General features: G+C 38.4%; 1 protein-coding gene across 1 annotated transcript in view; it reads left to right on the top strand.

The window, feature by feature from the left end:
* Positions 1-277: 277 nt before the first annotated feature.
* Positions 278-18,525, top strand: part of LOC127618491 (alpha-ketoglutarate-dependent dioxygenase FTO-like) — a 219,122-nt gene continuing 200,874 nt past the window's right edge. Inside the window, exon 1 of the mRNA XM_052090974.1 lies at positions 278-355. Within this exon, the coding sequence (XP_051946934.1) occupies positions 278-355 (78 nt within the window). The remainder of the gene's footprint in view (positions 356-18,525) is intronic.

Genomic DNA, 18,525 nt, shown 5'->3' with positions numbered 1-18,525 from the left:
CCTCTTTCATCAAAGACTGCAGCTCAAAGCTTTTTATCTCTCCCATTTCCGGTTTGAGTCAAATTACAAGCGTGGCTGGGAAATGTAGTCATCAACGAAATCCTGTTGACGATTTCAAAATAATTCAGCACTGCTAAACAACTAAACTAAGCCTCTTATTATAGACGTGTCCTAAAATCTGTTACAAAATCAGCGAGTTTGTATTTAAACCCACAAAACAACATTTACAATGATAATTACAGCGTAGTAAAGACTACATATCCCAGTAGTGCGCGCAATGAAATCGAGGCAGCGTAAACAGTACCCCAGGAACATGAAAAGATCGGATGACAGTGAGAGGGAAAAGAGGAGAAAGGTATCGCTTGCAGTTTTCTTTCAGTTTGCCAATCAACACATGTAGTTATAGAACTTCTAAGACACCGTTCAGAGTGTTCGGGTGGTATTGAACGCGCTCGTTGTTGGGTGTATGCTCATTACAAGCGCGTGTATCTCATGCTGCTGATTGCTTGTGTAATGTTTCCATTCTTTTATCGGAGGATTTCTTTCTCTATGTGTACACAGTCGTCCGGAACATGAGTGTGTGTTACAGCACAGCGCGGGGGAAGTTATTTCTCATGACTGTCACTCACTGACTTCGCTGGAATGTGTTGTGTGGCTACATTGGAGTTGAATCATGGTGGTAGTGAATGAATTAAAGTACAGATGCGCGTTCATGTGTCTGTCACAAAGCGTTTGTCTCTACCTAAATAAACATTCCCTCTATTTATTTAATTTATCAAGTGTATGTGTCATGTTTGCACCTTGTCTTCTAAAAATATCTTCATGACTAGACTGGGGGGTTCGTCCGTGGTGAGCTATTCTGGAAATGGATAGGCTGCGTTTTTAATTTAACACTAACTCTGTGTCATAAATAACAGTCCATAACCTGAGTTGCAGCTGTAGATTTACCTGAGTGTGTTGTTTTTAGTGTGTCATTTGTTCACACATCTCTGTGTGAAGCTTATCGTGTCTGAAAGTATGTACTTGCATAATAGTCTGTATAAATTTTTTTCTTGATGTTTAATTAGATGGCAGAATTATCTGGTCTGTGTTTTAGGTGCTGTGTATTGACCGTAAACAACATATCAATATAATGGGATTTTTTAACTAGTTTATGGGTCTTCAAACTTTATCAGGCCAAGGACCCCTTGGTGGATAGAGACTGTTAAAATTGTGTTAAGACAAAAAGTCTTGCCTCTAATATCTCAAAGTGCTGCACTAACATCTTTACAAATATACTTTTTTAATTTTTTTTTTTAATAAAACTTAGATTTAAAAGCCATTAAAGTAATCATAAAGAGTCATAAACGTGTTTATATTTTTTATTTCAGTTCATACAATTTAATGTGGGAAGGGAAATGAAACATTTAGATCGACTTAAGCTTCTTAACTGTTTGAAGTAAATTTTTTATTTGAGTTTAAATACATATACAGATCAATCAATAATAGCTTGTTTGCACATGACGTCACGGCACTGCGTTGCTGTGGCGCGAAATGCAGATGAAGGACAGGAAGTGGTTTTCTACGTAGGAAAGCACCATCACAAAATCAAAATGCCCATGTTTTGCTTCATTTATGGTTGCTCAAACAGAGAAACCACAAGGAGCTTTTATCGTGTACCAAAGTTGTTGTTCATAAGGGGGAAAATGCAAGAAATTGACTGAAAATGCTGGAAAAATGGCTTTGTAAACCTGCGTCTGCGGTCTGGAGGAGCCAAGTTAGATAATGCTCATGTGTGCAGCAACCACTTCGTCAATGGTAAATTAATACAACTTATGTCGCTATGTTTATGTAACGTTGGCCGTTTCTGTATTTTGTAAAATTAAAATAATTGTTTTTTCTTCTCTTTGAGTTTGTACCTCTGTAACTGAACAAAAATACGTAACTATAGCAAAGCTAATTACAAAGTATTTACAGGCAAACGTAAATAACTTACCCTGCCATGCAAAGAATTCTCGGTCTTGTTTCGCGATGATCCATGTCTTTAGTGGAGTTTGGACAGACATTTGAGAGTGGTTAACCTAATCACGTAAACAACCGTAACACTAACCACGAGAGGCGCCGCAGCGTTTAATATTTGTTGCTAGGTTAATCCACAGGACAAAAAAGAAATGCTACTCACTCGGGCGAAAACCAAACGACAGTCATTGTGATGCACCTTGGTACCGTGGTCGTTGACCCAACCACTAACAAAAAGTTGTATGCCTCCATGCTTTTGTATGCTTTCATTTGTTTTCTGGAGTAGAATGATGTCTGGAGGACAAGGTAGTTGCTTATATCTACCGCCTCGATGGCAGGCAAGTATTTCAATTCAGTTGAAAAATCGCTCATTCATAACATAAGCATCACGTCCAACACATGTTCTGATTTTCTGTTTACATCTTTCTCTCGTAATCGCGTCTAAACTAGTACAGTACGGACTTTCCTCCATCTCGTCTATTCTGCTTTTCACTTCTTGTCCTCCATCTGAATTTCGGGCATCATAAGAATCACGTGACTGCAAACAAGCTATTGGTGGAGGCTCTGCATTACCAGGCAGGCCCAATGTATAAAATGCCTGGATTCGTTTGATAGTTAGTTTATGAAGCTACGTTTTAGACTCCTCTGACTGCAGGCTCTCCATTTTCTCTCTGTTGTTCAGATTTGGTATTTTCTCTCTGATGGCATGTTTTGGGATCATGTCTGACAGCAGGGAATCTATGTTTCACAGGGTTCCTCCGGTTTATTGCAGCTGCCTTGGGGGACAGAGGAGTCTCCGACTCCCTGAAAGCCGTTTACCACCGACATGGTTCGGGGGCGGATTTCTGGGCCGGTGCGAATTGTTGAACTAGTCTGTGCGTTTCCACCACAGAAAAGGCAGTTCTGTTAGTTAATAGAATGCAAGTGAATAGGTACCACAATTTTGAAGCTCAGAAAGCACAAAGGCAGCATTAAAAGAATTAAAATGACACTGGTTCAATCTGTGTCTTCAGAAGAGATATGAAAAGTGTGGGTGAGAAACAGATCAATATTTAAATCCATTTTTACTAATCTCTGCTTTTGCAGTCTTTTTGTGTTTTTGGCAATTCAATTATTTTTGCATATTGCCACCTACTGGGAAGGGAGTATCTCAACTTTACCTATCATATTTCTTCTGAAAATCACTGGAGTTGTATGAATTACTTTTATGCTGCCTCGTGCTTTTTGGAGCTTCAATGTTCTGGTCATCATTCACTTGCATTGTATGGACCAACAGAGGTGAGATATTCTTCTAAAAATCTTTATTTGTATTCTGATGAAAGAGTTTTCTTTTTATTGGATACTTTCTTACTCTTTCAAGTCATTTTTAACATTATTACTTTTACTTCTGCTTGAGTAATTATTTTTTTTAAAAGGTGTGTTCAGTAATTTGGGGCTAATTTAAAAAGTTTGACACATTTACGAATGAATTGTGTTTTTGTGAAGAGTGATCTGAATGGTGTTCATCACATGATGAAGACTGCACTCATAACAGTTTTCTATAAAAAGTGTTTTTATCACCACCTTCAATGTATTTTGCCATGTTGAAATCACATGACCCACTGTGTTTCACTAAACGTCAAAGAAGAGAATCCTCACACTCATTGGCTGCCGCCTATGTAGATAAGCTTGGCTATGCTTTGAACAGTGTTGTTTGGTGATTCGAAGAGCAAAAAAACCCACAATGGAATATATTTTTTTATCGTGATTTAGTAGCGGAGACAACAGGAGATTCAGTCAAATACTGCCGAAGAAGCGAAAAAGGTCTTAAAACAGAAAGAGAAACAAAAAACTAGAGTAAACATCAGTACGGCCTACACAAGGTGGAAAGTTTGATGATGAGAAAAACATGTGTAGTGATGCCAATGTTGTTTCCTTTTTGTTGGACAGGTAAGGAGTTATTAATTGTTTAGACAATGCACTCTCTAAAATGGTATCAGTTTTCAGCTGTGTTTACAAACACAACCGAAACGCATCGTGTAATGGTCTTTATCACAGCTATAATAAGGGACGGCATACGTCTTAATTCGTTTAGTGTCTTGGCACAGTGATTTTTGTGGATTTTATGTAAACCATGACCTTGATTGCTTGGAAGCAAAACAAGTTTGACAAATACAGTATTCATGGACATGCTAAATTTGATCTTTCCTTTACCATAACATTCTGTATCGCTAGATAATTGAGGTTTATTTTATGCTAAGCAGTTCTCTAATAACTATCTTTACAAATAAATTGAAGTGTAGATAGTCTCCAAAGGTTTATTGATATGAAGGACAATAATAATCTGTCCTTGACTTTGTCTGTTCACTTAAATTCTAACGTTTGTTTTTAGACAAAGCAATTATATTATAGTAGTAATAACTTGAGAAATTACCTCAAACTCCAGATGCAGATGCAACTGATATATCCAAAGCTGGCAGAGGCAGCAGAGACAAGCATGCTGATCCACGTGGATAGATGGCAGTACAGCGTCTAACACCACTGTCCTATCGGTACTTAAAGTACACGAACAGGAGTAATGCTAACACTAGCTAGATAACTACTGGCCCTTTTAAGTAATTGTACTTTTACTTGAGTAAAGTTTTTGGCTACTCTACCCACCTCTGACTAATAATAATAAATAAGAGGGAGTATGCTGTTGTTTCAGCCATAAACATGTGCATTGGTGCTCAATAAGTGGGATATAGACTGATGTCATTAGATGGCCTGTGAACTATTCATCTAAAAAAATACAATCTTTTAATATTTTTATTTTATCTTATGGTCAGCTTTGCCGGGCATTTCCTAAGCATATGTGGCACATGTGCATGATAAAAAGACCACTTCCATTATCAGGCTATAGCCTACTCAAAAAGGAGACTGTTGGCTAATAGCATGTTAAAGACTTCATCTCTTTAGAAGTGGCCTTACATAGCCTTCAACCCAAAAGCACTGGTTATAAGTTGATCAAGGGATGTTTTACAACCAAAGTTGTTGGTGTTCACATTGCCAAAACGACTGCAAAGATCAAACTTGCATATTATTGAATACCACTTTGACCATCTTATTGTACTTACAGGGGATGGCAGGTACTTGGCCCTGTATGTTGGTTTTCTTTTTTCACAGTTACAGTTATTACAAAAAAATGTCACAATTATTATTTAATTACTTATTTTTAAACACTATTAACAATGATGATTCATCGACATTATAGACATTACAGTTTTATTGTCTGTTAATGCCTGATCTTCTGTAAAGCGTCTTTGAAACGATGTGTGTTGTGAAAGGCGCTATACAAATAAAATTGACTTGATTTGACTTGACAGTTATGAATTAGAAAACTCATCATATTGTTTTATCACAGCAGTGTGCGTGTGGAGTACAGAGGGTTGCCAGATGTTCGGAGGCTTTCACTCCTCCTGGCCTATCATTCAGAGATTTCTCGACTCATTGGCTTTCTTTGCTCATGTGTTTGCTGGAGCAAGCTGTTTAGGCTATTTCATTCCTGAACACTCATTAAAATGGTTTGTGTTCCTCTTGACAATTCTGTTAAATTAACAGCTAGCTTCAGCTCAGGGCTGATTATGAGGCCACACAGCCAGTCCAGATTAATCAATTTTCCCCACAAAATGTTCCTCTGTAAATTACTGTTAAGATAATGATTTATAGGTTCTAATGCCGAGCCTCTGTCATGTCTGAGCTGATGTTTTAGCTGTATGTGGTGTCACTTTCTGCGTAATCAGCAGCTTTTCTCCCCCCATCGTTTTTCGTCCTCTCTGTTCGTGACCGCATGCCTACGTCCTATTAATGAGTCCATAATAGAGAAACAGTGTTGGACAGCCCCATAAAACAAACTCAGGTATACATATTCAGACCCGTGTTCAAGCCACACTAGGGGTAGATTTATATCCAGAGACAGAGTGATGTAAAAAGAACGAGTGAAAGGTGAAGAAAAAATAAAATAAGGGGTAATGCAGTGGGACTTATGACTTCCTATTTCTGAAATTTGAAAAGACCGAAAAAGAGGGGGGCTGAGGGAGGGAAAGAAGAGAAAGCGGGTGGGTGTGTTAGAAAGAATACTACCACAGTTGATAATGATACCATTACACTAATGGAGGCAGCAAATGAAGTAGCAGGCGGACACCGTGCTTTATTGCCATAGGGGGTCGTTTCCTGCTGCATTCCGAAATGGCTCCAGCCGCTTGTATTGATCAGGCCATCATACCGCTAATCCACACGTACATTACTTACTGCTGCAACACCATGTCAGTCCTTCTTATGCTGCCACAACCTGCCACCCACAGTCCACACTGTCCACTAGCCAAAGGCCCTGCAGAAGACCCCACAGAGACTGTAATTTAAGAGCCACGGATTGGATGGCAGTTAGACGGTCCAGATTATAGGACTGGGTCAGTCGATGTCCCCTTACTCAGGTCTCATTTGTTTTACTATGCACAGAGAGAGAGAGAGAGGGAGAGAGTGTGGACTGAGTGATTAAATACAGGCAGAGGTGTTTGTTTAATTAAAAGGTAAGGCATTATCTGGTCTTGTGCCTTTTTATGGTTGTGTTGGAATGTGTTGGAGCAGAACGATGAGTGTACCTCTGTCGTCTATAATGGCTCAGTGCTGTAAATAAGCCTAGGCTGATCCATACCTTTTGGGAAAACCATCTGCTAAATGACAAGTAAAAACGCCAGGATCACCAGACCCATGATCAAGTTTTCTACTGAGCTCCTGGTGAAAAGAGTTTTTACAAAAAAGAAAAGAAAAAAAGACGGATCTGGCAACTCCATTAGTCTAATCTTTTTAAAAGAGGAAGTAGATTTAGGGTGTTGTCACACTCAGGTCCTCTTAAATTAATAATTAAATAATACATCTAAAAAAAAATTAAGTAGACCAAAAAGTGAACCAAGTTAAAAAGAAAAAAGTTATTTGCTTGCACACTGTTCCTGTGAGTTCAGATGTCAGTTCGGTCCATTTTTATTGATAAAGTCTCAGGTACACTACAACATTAGTCTAAATTAATTAGCTTGCATTATATCATCCATCCATCTATCAATCCATCAATTCTCTATAGCCGCTTGTTCTATGTAGGGTTGCAGGTAATGCTGGAGCCTATCCCAGCAATCTCGGGCTGAAGGTAGGGAATCACCCTGGACAGGTGGCTAGTCCATCACAGGGCTAACACACACAGAAAAGGACATTCACAAGTTCACTCACACCTATGGGCAATTTAGAGTCTCCAATTCACTTGACCTGCATGTTTTTGGACTGTGGGGGAAACTGGAGCATCCAGAGTAAACATGCAAACTCCACTTGAATGGCCCTGGGTGAGCCCCGGCTCCTTTTCTAATCAGGCATTAGAAAAAACTTGAAATAGTCTAAGCATTATTTAAAAAATGAGCACACTCTCTACATCAAGGGTCAGTATTATAAAAAAACTAACAATATTTAAAAAAATATTATTATTAAAAATGCCACTGTTTTATTCTATTACATTAATACTTTTAAAGCTAATCAAGTTATTCGGCCAAAAGTGGTGTGTTTTTTAATTTCCTTGTTAATGTTGTTTGATTAATAGCCTTTATATGACATAGTCTACTAGACAGTGCTCAATTCGATTACATGTGCACTTCAACTCCGACATTTTGATGCAAATAAGCTTTATGTCCCAAATGTTTGGAATAACAAGAATCTGGGCTCAGTAATAATGATTGGGCCAGTGTGAGAAAGTTTCGGGCCAGTTAATGGAACTGCCACTATTGGGCCAATGCTGCTTTGACGCTTAACGCTAAATGGGTTTGTATTCCATGCAAACTTAAATATTTGGAATTTTATATTGTATTAAAATTGTTGTGAAATCTGCTGATTTTAACTTTTCACTAAGGTAACATCTGGTCTAATTATATGAGTGGGTTGAAAATTACAAATCAATCATGACAGCAATGTTTTAGATTGTATGACATTATTTTCTGGTAAGTATATATATATATATATATATATAAAAAAAATGCATAGAAAATGTTGGAAGTGTTCACATAGTGTATAAGCCAAAATTCTTGCAAACTGTTCTCAGACCCCTTAAATGAAACAAGTGTGAAAGATTAAAAAATAGGATTTAGATCAAATGACAATGATTAAACCTTTACGTTTGAGGGTACTATGAAAATGTGTGCTTCCCTATTCTTAAGTTGAGGGCAGCGTTACATTCTTAGAATATAAAAAATTTAGCTGACATAAATGAATGGTAAAGTTCCTTGTTTAAGCCCTTAACACCTGATGAAAATACTGTGTAGAAATCACAAATTACTTAAAGCTTAATTAACATGTGCAAGCAGGCCTTACTTCAATACGGCCCTGCTCTGCTTTCATCTCCACAGCCACTTCCTGGCCCAAGCCATCACTCTCGTTTTCCTATATCAGCATATTGGCACTCACCTCTGGCCTCCGCTAATCAAACACTTCACCTTAAGGGAAACATTCATTCTGCTCTCTCATTATGATGGCTTTTGTGGTCATAAAGATGTATATTTATTTTCGCCACCTCATTGCCTGGCTGTTGCAGGGAATAGATATTGATCTGGATATTTAGTAATTTCTTTCTGTTGGAACATCAATATTACGCTAACGTGTGTGCGAGCTGTGCTTGACCCTGTCCCCTGTCTCTATCAGGCCTCCCATTGGAGCTCAGTGATATACTTTTCTGAAAGGCAAATCAATGAGTGAATATGAAGTTTGAGGAGAAATATAAGGCTACCCTGAGGCCTATAGCAGCTGCATTGATCCAATGCGAAGATTAAGGTTGATTTGTTTGTTGTGAAGCTTTTCACCTTTATATCATCACCACACTCATACACACACAGCCCCTAAATTCCTTATATTTATTTCCTTTACAACATATTTGCATTGATTAAGAATTTTAATTAGAAGTTTGTTTCACCCTTTGAATAAACTGACATTTTCAGAGTGAATACCATCTTTGTTCTTGTTCTGTGGAAGTTTTTCTTTGGTCAATGTATCTGGAGTAGCTTTGAGATCATGGTAACTTCTTTTATTTGATTTTATTTGTCCAAATAAATATGTACAGTAGGCCAATATTATGATGATTATTAATTTGCTTGTGGCAGGGCGGATGGCGGGGCCGGGTCGCGATGCTGCACACCCGGCTCCTAATCAGACTAATCAAGCCTCCGAGAGGGATAAAGGCCGACCGAGGACGGCAGTGCGAGAGAGAGAGTGAGATTTAGGGGCAGCTGTCCGACACCTGTGTGTGTGTGTGTGTGTGTGTGTGTGTGTGTGTGTGTGTGTGTGTGTGTGTGTGTGTGTGTGTGTGTGTGTGTGTGTGTGTGTGTGTGTGTTTTTCTTTTTGGTTCAGTTTTATATTAAACTATTATTTATATTGTGAAGCCTTTTTTCGCCGCCTCCTTTCCCTTTAACACTTTACAGTGCTCTTCCATATTTTGACAAGGTTTTTGTCCTCTATTTGGAAAAAATAAGATTTTATAGAGTGTAGTGCTGCAACTAACTATTATATTTATAATCAACTAATCTAACGATTATTAGAACGATTTTTCGACTATTCAGGAGATTATTGCAATGATTAATCGTTAGCTCTTAACTGACTATTCAGCTTCTGCCTCGACTTAAAAGGTTGTATTAAACGTGCTTACTAACAATAAAGAGGACAAAATCATCTTTTAAAATATTTCTAAAAGGCATTCACTGAATTAAAGTGGGAAATTATTTGAATTTGTATTGTTTGATTTAATTAAAAATTTGTACAAACTTTTACTGCAAAAAACCCTATTCTTATCAAGTATTTTTTTCTAAATCCTTAAAACACCATTACAATTACCTGAGAAGCAACATATAAGATATTAAGACTTGCTTTAAGCGAATGTATTTTAAATATAAGTGTATTTTGATGAGTGTATTTTATCACTTGTTCATACTTCTACCAGTGCAGTAAAGAAAAAAAATATACTCATCTTCAAGATATTTGCTCTAAAAGCAAGTCTAAATAAAATATCTTATATGTTGCTTCTCAGGTAAATGTATCATGTGGTAAGGATTTTTTTTATATTTAAATATTAATTAAATATTATATTCAAAATTCTCAGATAACAATTTTTTCTTCTGCAGTACAGCTGCTAAAGTAAATGTAAATAAGGTGTTTTAGATATTTATATTGGAAAACAAACCAAAAAAGACAAATCAAAAAAATGCTTTTTGCATTGTATAATGGGCTAAGAAAATAATTTTTTGATTTGTCTTTTTTGGTTTGTATTCTGAATGTTTCCTGCTTTTAGAGACTTTTTTTATTTTCTGTGAAAAGATATTATATTGCATGTAGCATGATTCTTACGGAAATAGTGTATTCACTTAACAGAGGTGGGCGGTGTAGCCAAAAACAGTACTTAAGTAAAAGTACAATTACTTCAAAAACATAATTACTCAAGTAAAAGTACTAACATAAGTAATTACTTGAGTAAGAAATTAGCCAATTAAAAGAGTACCGAAGTAGTGAGTAACTCGTTACTTTCACAAATGACATAATGGACGTTTACTCCCCTATATTCCATCCCATAATACACATTGAACATGTACTACAGAATTATTATTATTAATGGAAATTCTGTCATCATTCACCATCATGTTGTTCAAAACCTGTATGACTTTCTTTCTTCCATACAACACAAAGGAGATATTAGCCAGAATGTTTGCCTGAGATTTACTTTGTGAATGTTTTATATATTTATTGAAAGTGAATGGTTACCGAGACTGTCTGTCCGTAACATTCTGTCTAACATATTTTGTGTTCCACATAATACAAAGCCTCACACTGGTTTGGAACAACTTGAGGGTAGAGAAATTATGACAGAATATTAAATTATGGCTGAGCTATCACTATAAATGGATATTTTACCCAAAAATGAAAATTCTCTCATCATGTACTCATCCTCATGCCATCCCAGATGAGTATGATTTCATTTCTTCTTCAAAACACAAATTTAAAAGATCATTTTAGCTCTGTAGTAGGCCAAATTTTCGATGCTCCAAAAAGAACACAAAGGCAGTACAAAAGTAATCCATAATACAGTAGTCATTTAATCCATGTCTTCAGGAGTGATATGATAGGTGTGGGTGAGAAACAGATCAATATTTGATATTTTTTGCTAGATGTACATCATGCTGGGGGCTCTCCAGCCTGAGAGAACAAGGAAGGAATGTGGCAGGGCGGAGGGCGGGGCCGGGTCGTGATCCTACACACCCGGTCCCGTATTAGGCTAATCAAGCCTCCGAGAGGGATAAAGGTCGACTGCAGAGGATCGTGCCGGAGAGAGAGATCGTTTACGGACATGTCCGTCATATGTGTGTGTTTTGTCTTTTGTTTAAGTTGTTAATTAAAATATTATTTACATTGTCAAGCCGGTTCTCGCCGCCTCCTTTCCATTTAATACGTTACAGGGTGATATGCATAGAAGAATGTGAAAGTGATCTGTTTCTCGTCCACACCTATCATATTGCTTCTGAAGATAATGATTTAACCACTAGAGTCTTATGGATTATTTTTATGCTGACTTGTGTTTGCCACCCATTCACTTGAAATGTATGGACCTACAGAGCTGAGAAATTCTTCTAAATATCTTCATTTAAGTTCAGCAGAAGAAAGAAAGTCATACACATCTGGGGTTTCATGAGGGTGAGTAAGTAATGAGAATTGTAATTTTGGGGTGAACTAACCCTTGAAGGGCTCTTGTCAGATGGAATGAATTTGTCAATAAGAAGAGAGGTTTGGAAACATTTCTATTAATTATTACAGTGAAAACATGAAAATGTCCCACAAGGACATTTTATATAATGCTGAAATATAAACCAAAGCAAGATAACACTTTATTAATGCCTTCTTTTGCTATTTTATAGCTTTTAAAGTCCTGTGTGGATTCTTATTTCAGTCTAGTTACAGTTTTCAGTGTCATAAGTATTTAGATCGTCAGTTCTGTACAGCAGTATCGCCACTCTCTATATGCAGAGTACACAACCTACGTAGGTTACAAACCCTGATCGTGGAACACTCGCTGTGTCTGAAACCACCCCTATCCACTATATAGTGCACTATTTCGAGTTTTCACTATCTTGTAGGAGTGTCTGAATTCTGAGTGAGTCACTTGTTCCCTACTTTTGTTCACTCATTCTTACCCACAATGTACATGTCAAGTACACTCGGTGACCGTTCATTTCCCACACTCCACCACAGGGAAGACATACGAGCTAGGAGTTTCCTGCTTCCTTCACTCCTGCAATGTTTTATTTTATTCTGAATGTAGTAAATTACTTTTTGACAAATCATTACTGGATAAAAATAACATAATAACATATAGAGATACAAAACATACTGATACATTTCTAAAATGTACTCTTTATTTGATCAAATGGAGATTAACACAAGATTAACACACAGTATATATTAAACATGACAAACTGAATTAAGATTTATTGTATTTGTGTATTATTTAATCAGAATAAAAAACGTGTCATATGTGACATTTCTGCACCAGAGCTCCAACAGTCACGTCCGAATTCACTCATTTCGTTCACTTACTGCTGAGATATAGTGCACTAACTGCCATTCACTATTTAGGAAATAGTGAACGATTGCGGACACAGCCACTTTCGTCGCGACGATTGCCTTGTGAACATCACGCGCACTTTGCTGTCCACGCGCAGAAATGCTGTCTGTTCGATCAGGCGAATGGCAGCAATTTACACTTCACTTGGATTTTTACATGGATTTATACAGTTAATCCGCCTGACGTAGCTGTGAAGTTTCCAGTACCCCCGTGAGGGCGCGGAGTAAATGCATAAATACTGCTTATAACATGTGGGACAAAGCACACAGATATATTGCTGCACTGATTTTTAAAATGTACACTTAAAAACTGATTCACCCTGAAAATGACCACCTCATTACACAGAAAAGCCTGCGTTAGAATTGGAGCCAAATTTTACCTCAACGTGCTGCCTGAATTTGGAGCTGTGACTTTAATCTTGAAATATCTTGTCTTGGTGTTAAAAGAAGGCACTGCATGACGGAACTATAATTTTTTTTCACTGTGTGGAGTGCAGAAAGTGTTTCACTTTGAAGAGTTTGATACTGCTGCACTGATGAATTGAATGCCAGTCTCATCACTCAAGTGGGAGCGTCTCATCATGCGCAGTTGTGAACTTCCGCTGTCGTAAAAGTCCCATTCAATAATCTCTCAATAAATTACACATTCATTCAAATTAAACCCAGTAATGTAACAACAGTAACGCCACACATTGTAAAAGTTAAAAAAAATTATTAGAAATTTACTTGAGTGAGAGTAAAATGTACCCACTTTTAAACTACTCTAAAAGTAACATTTTCCACAAAATGTTTCACAAGTAAATGTATCGAGTTACTACCCACCTTGGTTCACAACACGTTACGCAACGCAAATTACACATGTTCTGACTAGCGCATCATTTAGTTCAAGCTCACCTGTTCAGTCACTTAACTGTGCAGATGTAAGTTGCTTTATTAAATATACAGTATGTTGTGGCAATGGTGATAAATCTCATGTATATGGATATTTTTAATGAGGTATTTACCCCATTTTGAAGCGGTCAATTATGCCGGTGTTCAGCGTGTTCAACTTGCGTAGCTCAAACTGAAAAATCTCTAAAATACTGGATTTGTCATGATCCCTGATTTTAGTTCCTGTTTCTGCCACTTGAGGTCGTCCTCTACCCATGTTTTTCTGCCTGTCCTTCCCTGTAATTAGTGTTCATTTGCCTCACCTGTGTCTCCTTCTGTTTGATGTATTTAAGTTGTGCTCTCACCTTGTTTCTTTGAGTCTTTGTTTGATAGCATGTTCTCAAGCATTACCTCCAGTGGATTCTCTTGTTTTCTTCCAAGTTAATTACTTTGTGCATTTTACCTACTTTTGTTTGGATTTTGATTTTGGATTTTGACTTCTTTGTTACCATTGTGGATTATTCTGCTTAACTGACTTCTGCCATTCCTCTGTTTCCTGCCTCTGATGTATTTATATACAGTGCATCCGGAAAGTATTCACAGCGTTTCACTTTTCCACATTTTGTTATGTTACAGCCTTATTCCAAAATTGATTAAATTCATAATTTTCTTAAAAATTCTACAAACAATACCCCACAATGAAAACATGAAAGAAGTTTGTTTGAAATCTTTGCAAATTTATTAAAAATAAAAAACAAAACAAGTATTCACAGCCTTTGCTCAATACTTTGTTGAAGCATCTTTGGCACCAATTACAGACTCGGAAGTCTTTTTGTGTATGATGCTACAAGCTTGGCACACCTATTTTTGGGCAATTTCTCAAATTCTTCTTTGCAGGACCTCTCAAGCTCAATCAGGTTGGATGGGGAGCATCGGTGCACAGCCATTTTCAGATCTCTCCAGAGATGTTCAATCAGGTTCAAGACTGTGCTGTGGCTGGGCCACTCAAGAGCATTCACAGAGTTGTTCACGTTGAGAATTTTGAGGAAAATAATGAATTTAATCCATTTCGGAATAAGGCTGTAACATAACAAAATGTGGAAAAAGTGAAGCGCTTTTTATAATTTCTGGATGCACTGTATATATTATATCAGAGACAGGAAACAGAGGAATTGCAGAAGCCAGTAAAACAGAATAATCCACAATGGTAACAAAGAAGTCGAGTGAGTACACCCCTCACATTTGTGTAAATATTTGATTATATCTTTTCATGTGACAACACTGAAGAAATGACACTTTGTTACAATGTAAAGTAGTGTGTACAGCTTGTATAACAGTGTAAATTTGCTGTCCCCTCAAAATAATTCAACACACAGCCGTTAATGTTTAAACCTCTGGTAACAAAAGTGAGTACCCCATACAAGCTGTACACTCACTACTTTACATTGTAGCAATGTGTCATTTCTTCAGTGTTGTCAGATATAATCAAATATTTACAAAAATGTGAGGGGTGTACTCACTTTTGTGAGATACTGTATATATAATTCACAAGAATTAAAATACTTGATGTGCTCGTTTTACACACTCGAGAATAATTCACCCAGCAAACAGCAAGATTGAATCTCATTTGTGACGTTACCTTGTGGCTTTGTCTGTAAACTGTTGAGCAACAATTCCAATAATGCATCTGATGAGTTCATCTTCCACAAACTTCATGGGGAAGAGAGCGAGAAACAGCGGTCTATATACAAGGGAGGCAGGACTCCCTGATCACTACAGCTTGGTCTGTCACTCTGACTGACGTTGTCAATTAGTGCTTCTTCAATCGGTCACCCCTGAGGCTTTCCCTTAGTGAGATACCAAAGGAATGTTAGAAAGAGAACAATTACTTAATTTTTTGTACCACTATCTTTTTAACATTTAGTTTGTGTCTTTAGTAGAGCTGTGTTCAAAATACAACAATACACAACGATTCAATATGACCATAAATCGTTATGTTCTGCGTGCCGATGCACATATCAATATTATGCAGCACTTTGAAAGTTTGGGTGTAGCCTATCACATCTATCATGCGACACAAGATGGCTGCTTCTATTATCTGAGCAGTAGTAGACCACCAAATTAAAATTGAGTGAAACTTGCTACTGCCAGCAAAACTAATATCTAAAATATATGTGCATTTTTTGCGTATCTGCAAATCCATTATGAACCTCCATCTACTAGTACATATGTCAAGATGCAGCCAGCGATATTAGCTTCTTTTACCCTCAACCATGGTATGAACTGAACCAAAAGGCGTTTACCTATAGAACAAGTGTAATTTAGTTAACTTTCCATTGGCCTGTATTTTGTGCTGTCTACTTCCAATTGGATCTCCAGAGATGGGTGTTAATACCAGGTTGGATCATGGCAAGAGTGACATTTGACAAGATATTTTGTTGCTTAGACACAAAGCTGCACACTTGAAGGAATAATTTGATTATATTTTAAAGAGCAGATGAAAGAAAAGTGGTTGGTGGGTGTGTCTGATTCGTTCAATGGCGGGCTGCTGCTCACGAGCCCTCCACTAGCGCTTCTCACAGAACAGGCACACAAAGATTTCTTTCTTCTCTGTCAGTGTCCTGCAGACTGTTTCTTTCTTTATTTTAATGCTACAAATGATCTCAGGCAATCTCAGGAGTTGCTCTGACTTTAAATTCAGCAGTTCACATTTTATTGTACATGGATTGTGAATATGAATTGGATAAAGCTGGCTAAAAAAAATCTAAAACTAAAAGTTAGTTCAGTAATCGGTATCGTTCTCTCAACTGAGGTGCGTTAAATGCCAAAGATCTGCTGTGGAGGCTTGGTGGATATTACATACGAGGGTGAGTAAGACTCGCCGTGTGACCTCAAAGGGTCCTTGCCACTTGGATAGTAATTTAGAGCTTGATTTACTGAGCAAAGACTATTTCCTGATATAAATTCCCATAGTCCAGTACCCCTATTATACAGCCGGCACAGTGCCTGAGTTTTGGTCTCAGGTCAAGAACATATTGGGGGTGCAATGGTGCTCTTGGAGTTGCCGGCGGATTCACTGGCTGACATTCATGGCATGTCACACATCACCGGCAAACATCCCAGTGAATGCCAGGCCAATAGAAACAGGAGCTGATGTAAACGGCCCTGGCATCGCCTCCCCAGCCTGCAAATCGCAAACTTCACACAGAGATGCGTTGTTGCAAGACACATCCAGACTTATTCCCTTCAATAAAGTTGTAAATTCAGGCCAATTCGTACCCAAAATTAGGGGTCTAACCGCAGCCTCAATACTGCTTTTGTCCCCTAAATTGAATAATGACTATCACCAAAGGGTAACTTTGAAAATCCCCTGCACACACCTTACCTTGACCCACCGGCCTGTATCCAAAAACTCAAATTAAATAAAGCTTTGGTGAATGGAGGTTTGATTATAACCTGAATCCACGAAGGCTTGGTATGTACCCCCTTAATACTCACTGGTGTCCGGTACGCTCCAGCTCGATTGGGGTGGCCTGTGGCACATCGGGGATTCAGACCAATGCCGCCACCTCCATCATGGGGCATCAGTCCTGGAAATGCCCAGTTTCCCTGCAACTCCAGCAGACTGGCCCAGACTTCCCACCCACACCAGCAGCAGCGGATTCACCAACCTGGGGAGGAGAGTGGAGAGAGATGGTGGAACCTGTGGGTTAAAAGTTCCCATGACTGTGGAGCCGGTTTTGGGGAAACAACTTCATGTTTCCGGGGAGTGAGTGAGAGAGAGCAAGAGTGAGCTGTCCCATCCAACAACATACACCGCCAAGTGGTCCTCCAGCCAGCTGGACGACCTCATTCAGCAACACCGAGCGGTAGCACTGATTCTACTCCGCCATCCCTCTCAGTAGTCAAGTTATGATCTGTCATCCTGCTGGACCATCTTAACAAGTGTGACATGGGGGATGGCCAAAGCTGTGGCTGGAGTTGTGGCTTAAGTTTCCCCCTGTGGTGCTAACACCTACTGGCCCTCATCCTGGGCCTGAAGGAGCATCTGGAACCACTTTTCTTTCACCTTGTTTGGTGGATGCCAGCGAGGATCTTGAACACCTCGGCCAGTGGCAAGGACATTATAACGGTGATAACATCCTCTTCCTGGGTTTCGGCACCACTGTGAAACATTCAGGTCAGTTTAGGGGAAATGAAGAAGTGGGAGCCAGCTTACCCACTTTCAGGTTATTAATTTTGTGTTGCTTTTCAGTGCACACACAACAAACTCAGCAGCTCAAATAAACTAAGAGAAGCGCGCACTGTCACTGCAGTTCTTGCCATTGTAGGACTCTGGTCCCTTTCTCCCCCACCTGCAGCTCTGGCTGCTCTTTATCTCTCTCCAGCTCTCAGTGAAACACAAAACATCTGTTCGAGATAATTCCCCCCAGGTGTCAATCCTTACCACTCTTCCTCTCGTGGCCTCGCTCTCCACAAACACTGCTCTGCCACGGCCACATCACCATAAACGCGTATCGCAATACATATCGTATCGTGGCCTCTGTATCGTAATGCTTATCATATACAGTAGGGACTTTGTTGGTGATACCAAGCCCTTGTGTTTATATCCACTTATTGTATTTCAAATGTCAAATGCATCACGTCCGGGTCAGCTACATGGCTAACTGATTTAAACACCAGTTTTCAATTTGTTTATCAGTGTGTGCATGTGTGTGCGTGTGCGTGTGTGTGTTTGACAATTGTGGAACTCGGGGAGATCTGGCACATTCATAAGGGTTGATCTTGTTAGCTTTTTGCTGATCAGTGGTGATATATAATCAACAACCAATGTGATCAATAATAATAGGACTGGCTCAGAAAAGCTGTGAATAAACATAAGATTGACCTTGTAACCTAGACATCAACGCTTCAGTTTTAAGTGGCATCCATTCAATTTTGAGCCTTAGTAGGCTTAACAATAAGTCAAATTCATTTGAAAAAAGTTGAATTATTTGAATCACATTTTT

The sequence above is a fragment of the Xyrauchen texanus genome, chromosome 2 (assembly GCF_025860055.1).
Source record: "Xyrauchen texanus isolate HMW12.3.18 chromosome 2, RBS_HiC_50CHRs, whole genome shotgun sequence".
Lineage (NCBI taxonomy): Eukaryota > Metazoa > Chordata > Actinopteri > Cypriniformes > Catostomidae > Xyrauchen > Xyrauchen texanus.
This window is presented reverse-complemented; position numbering and strand designations above follow the sequence as displayed.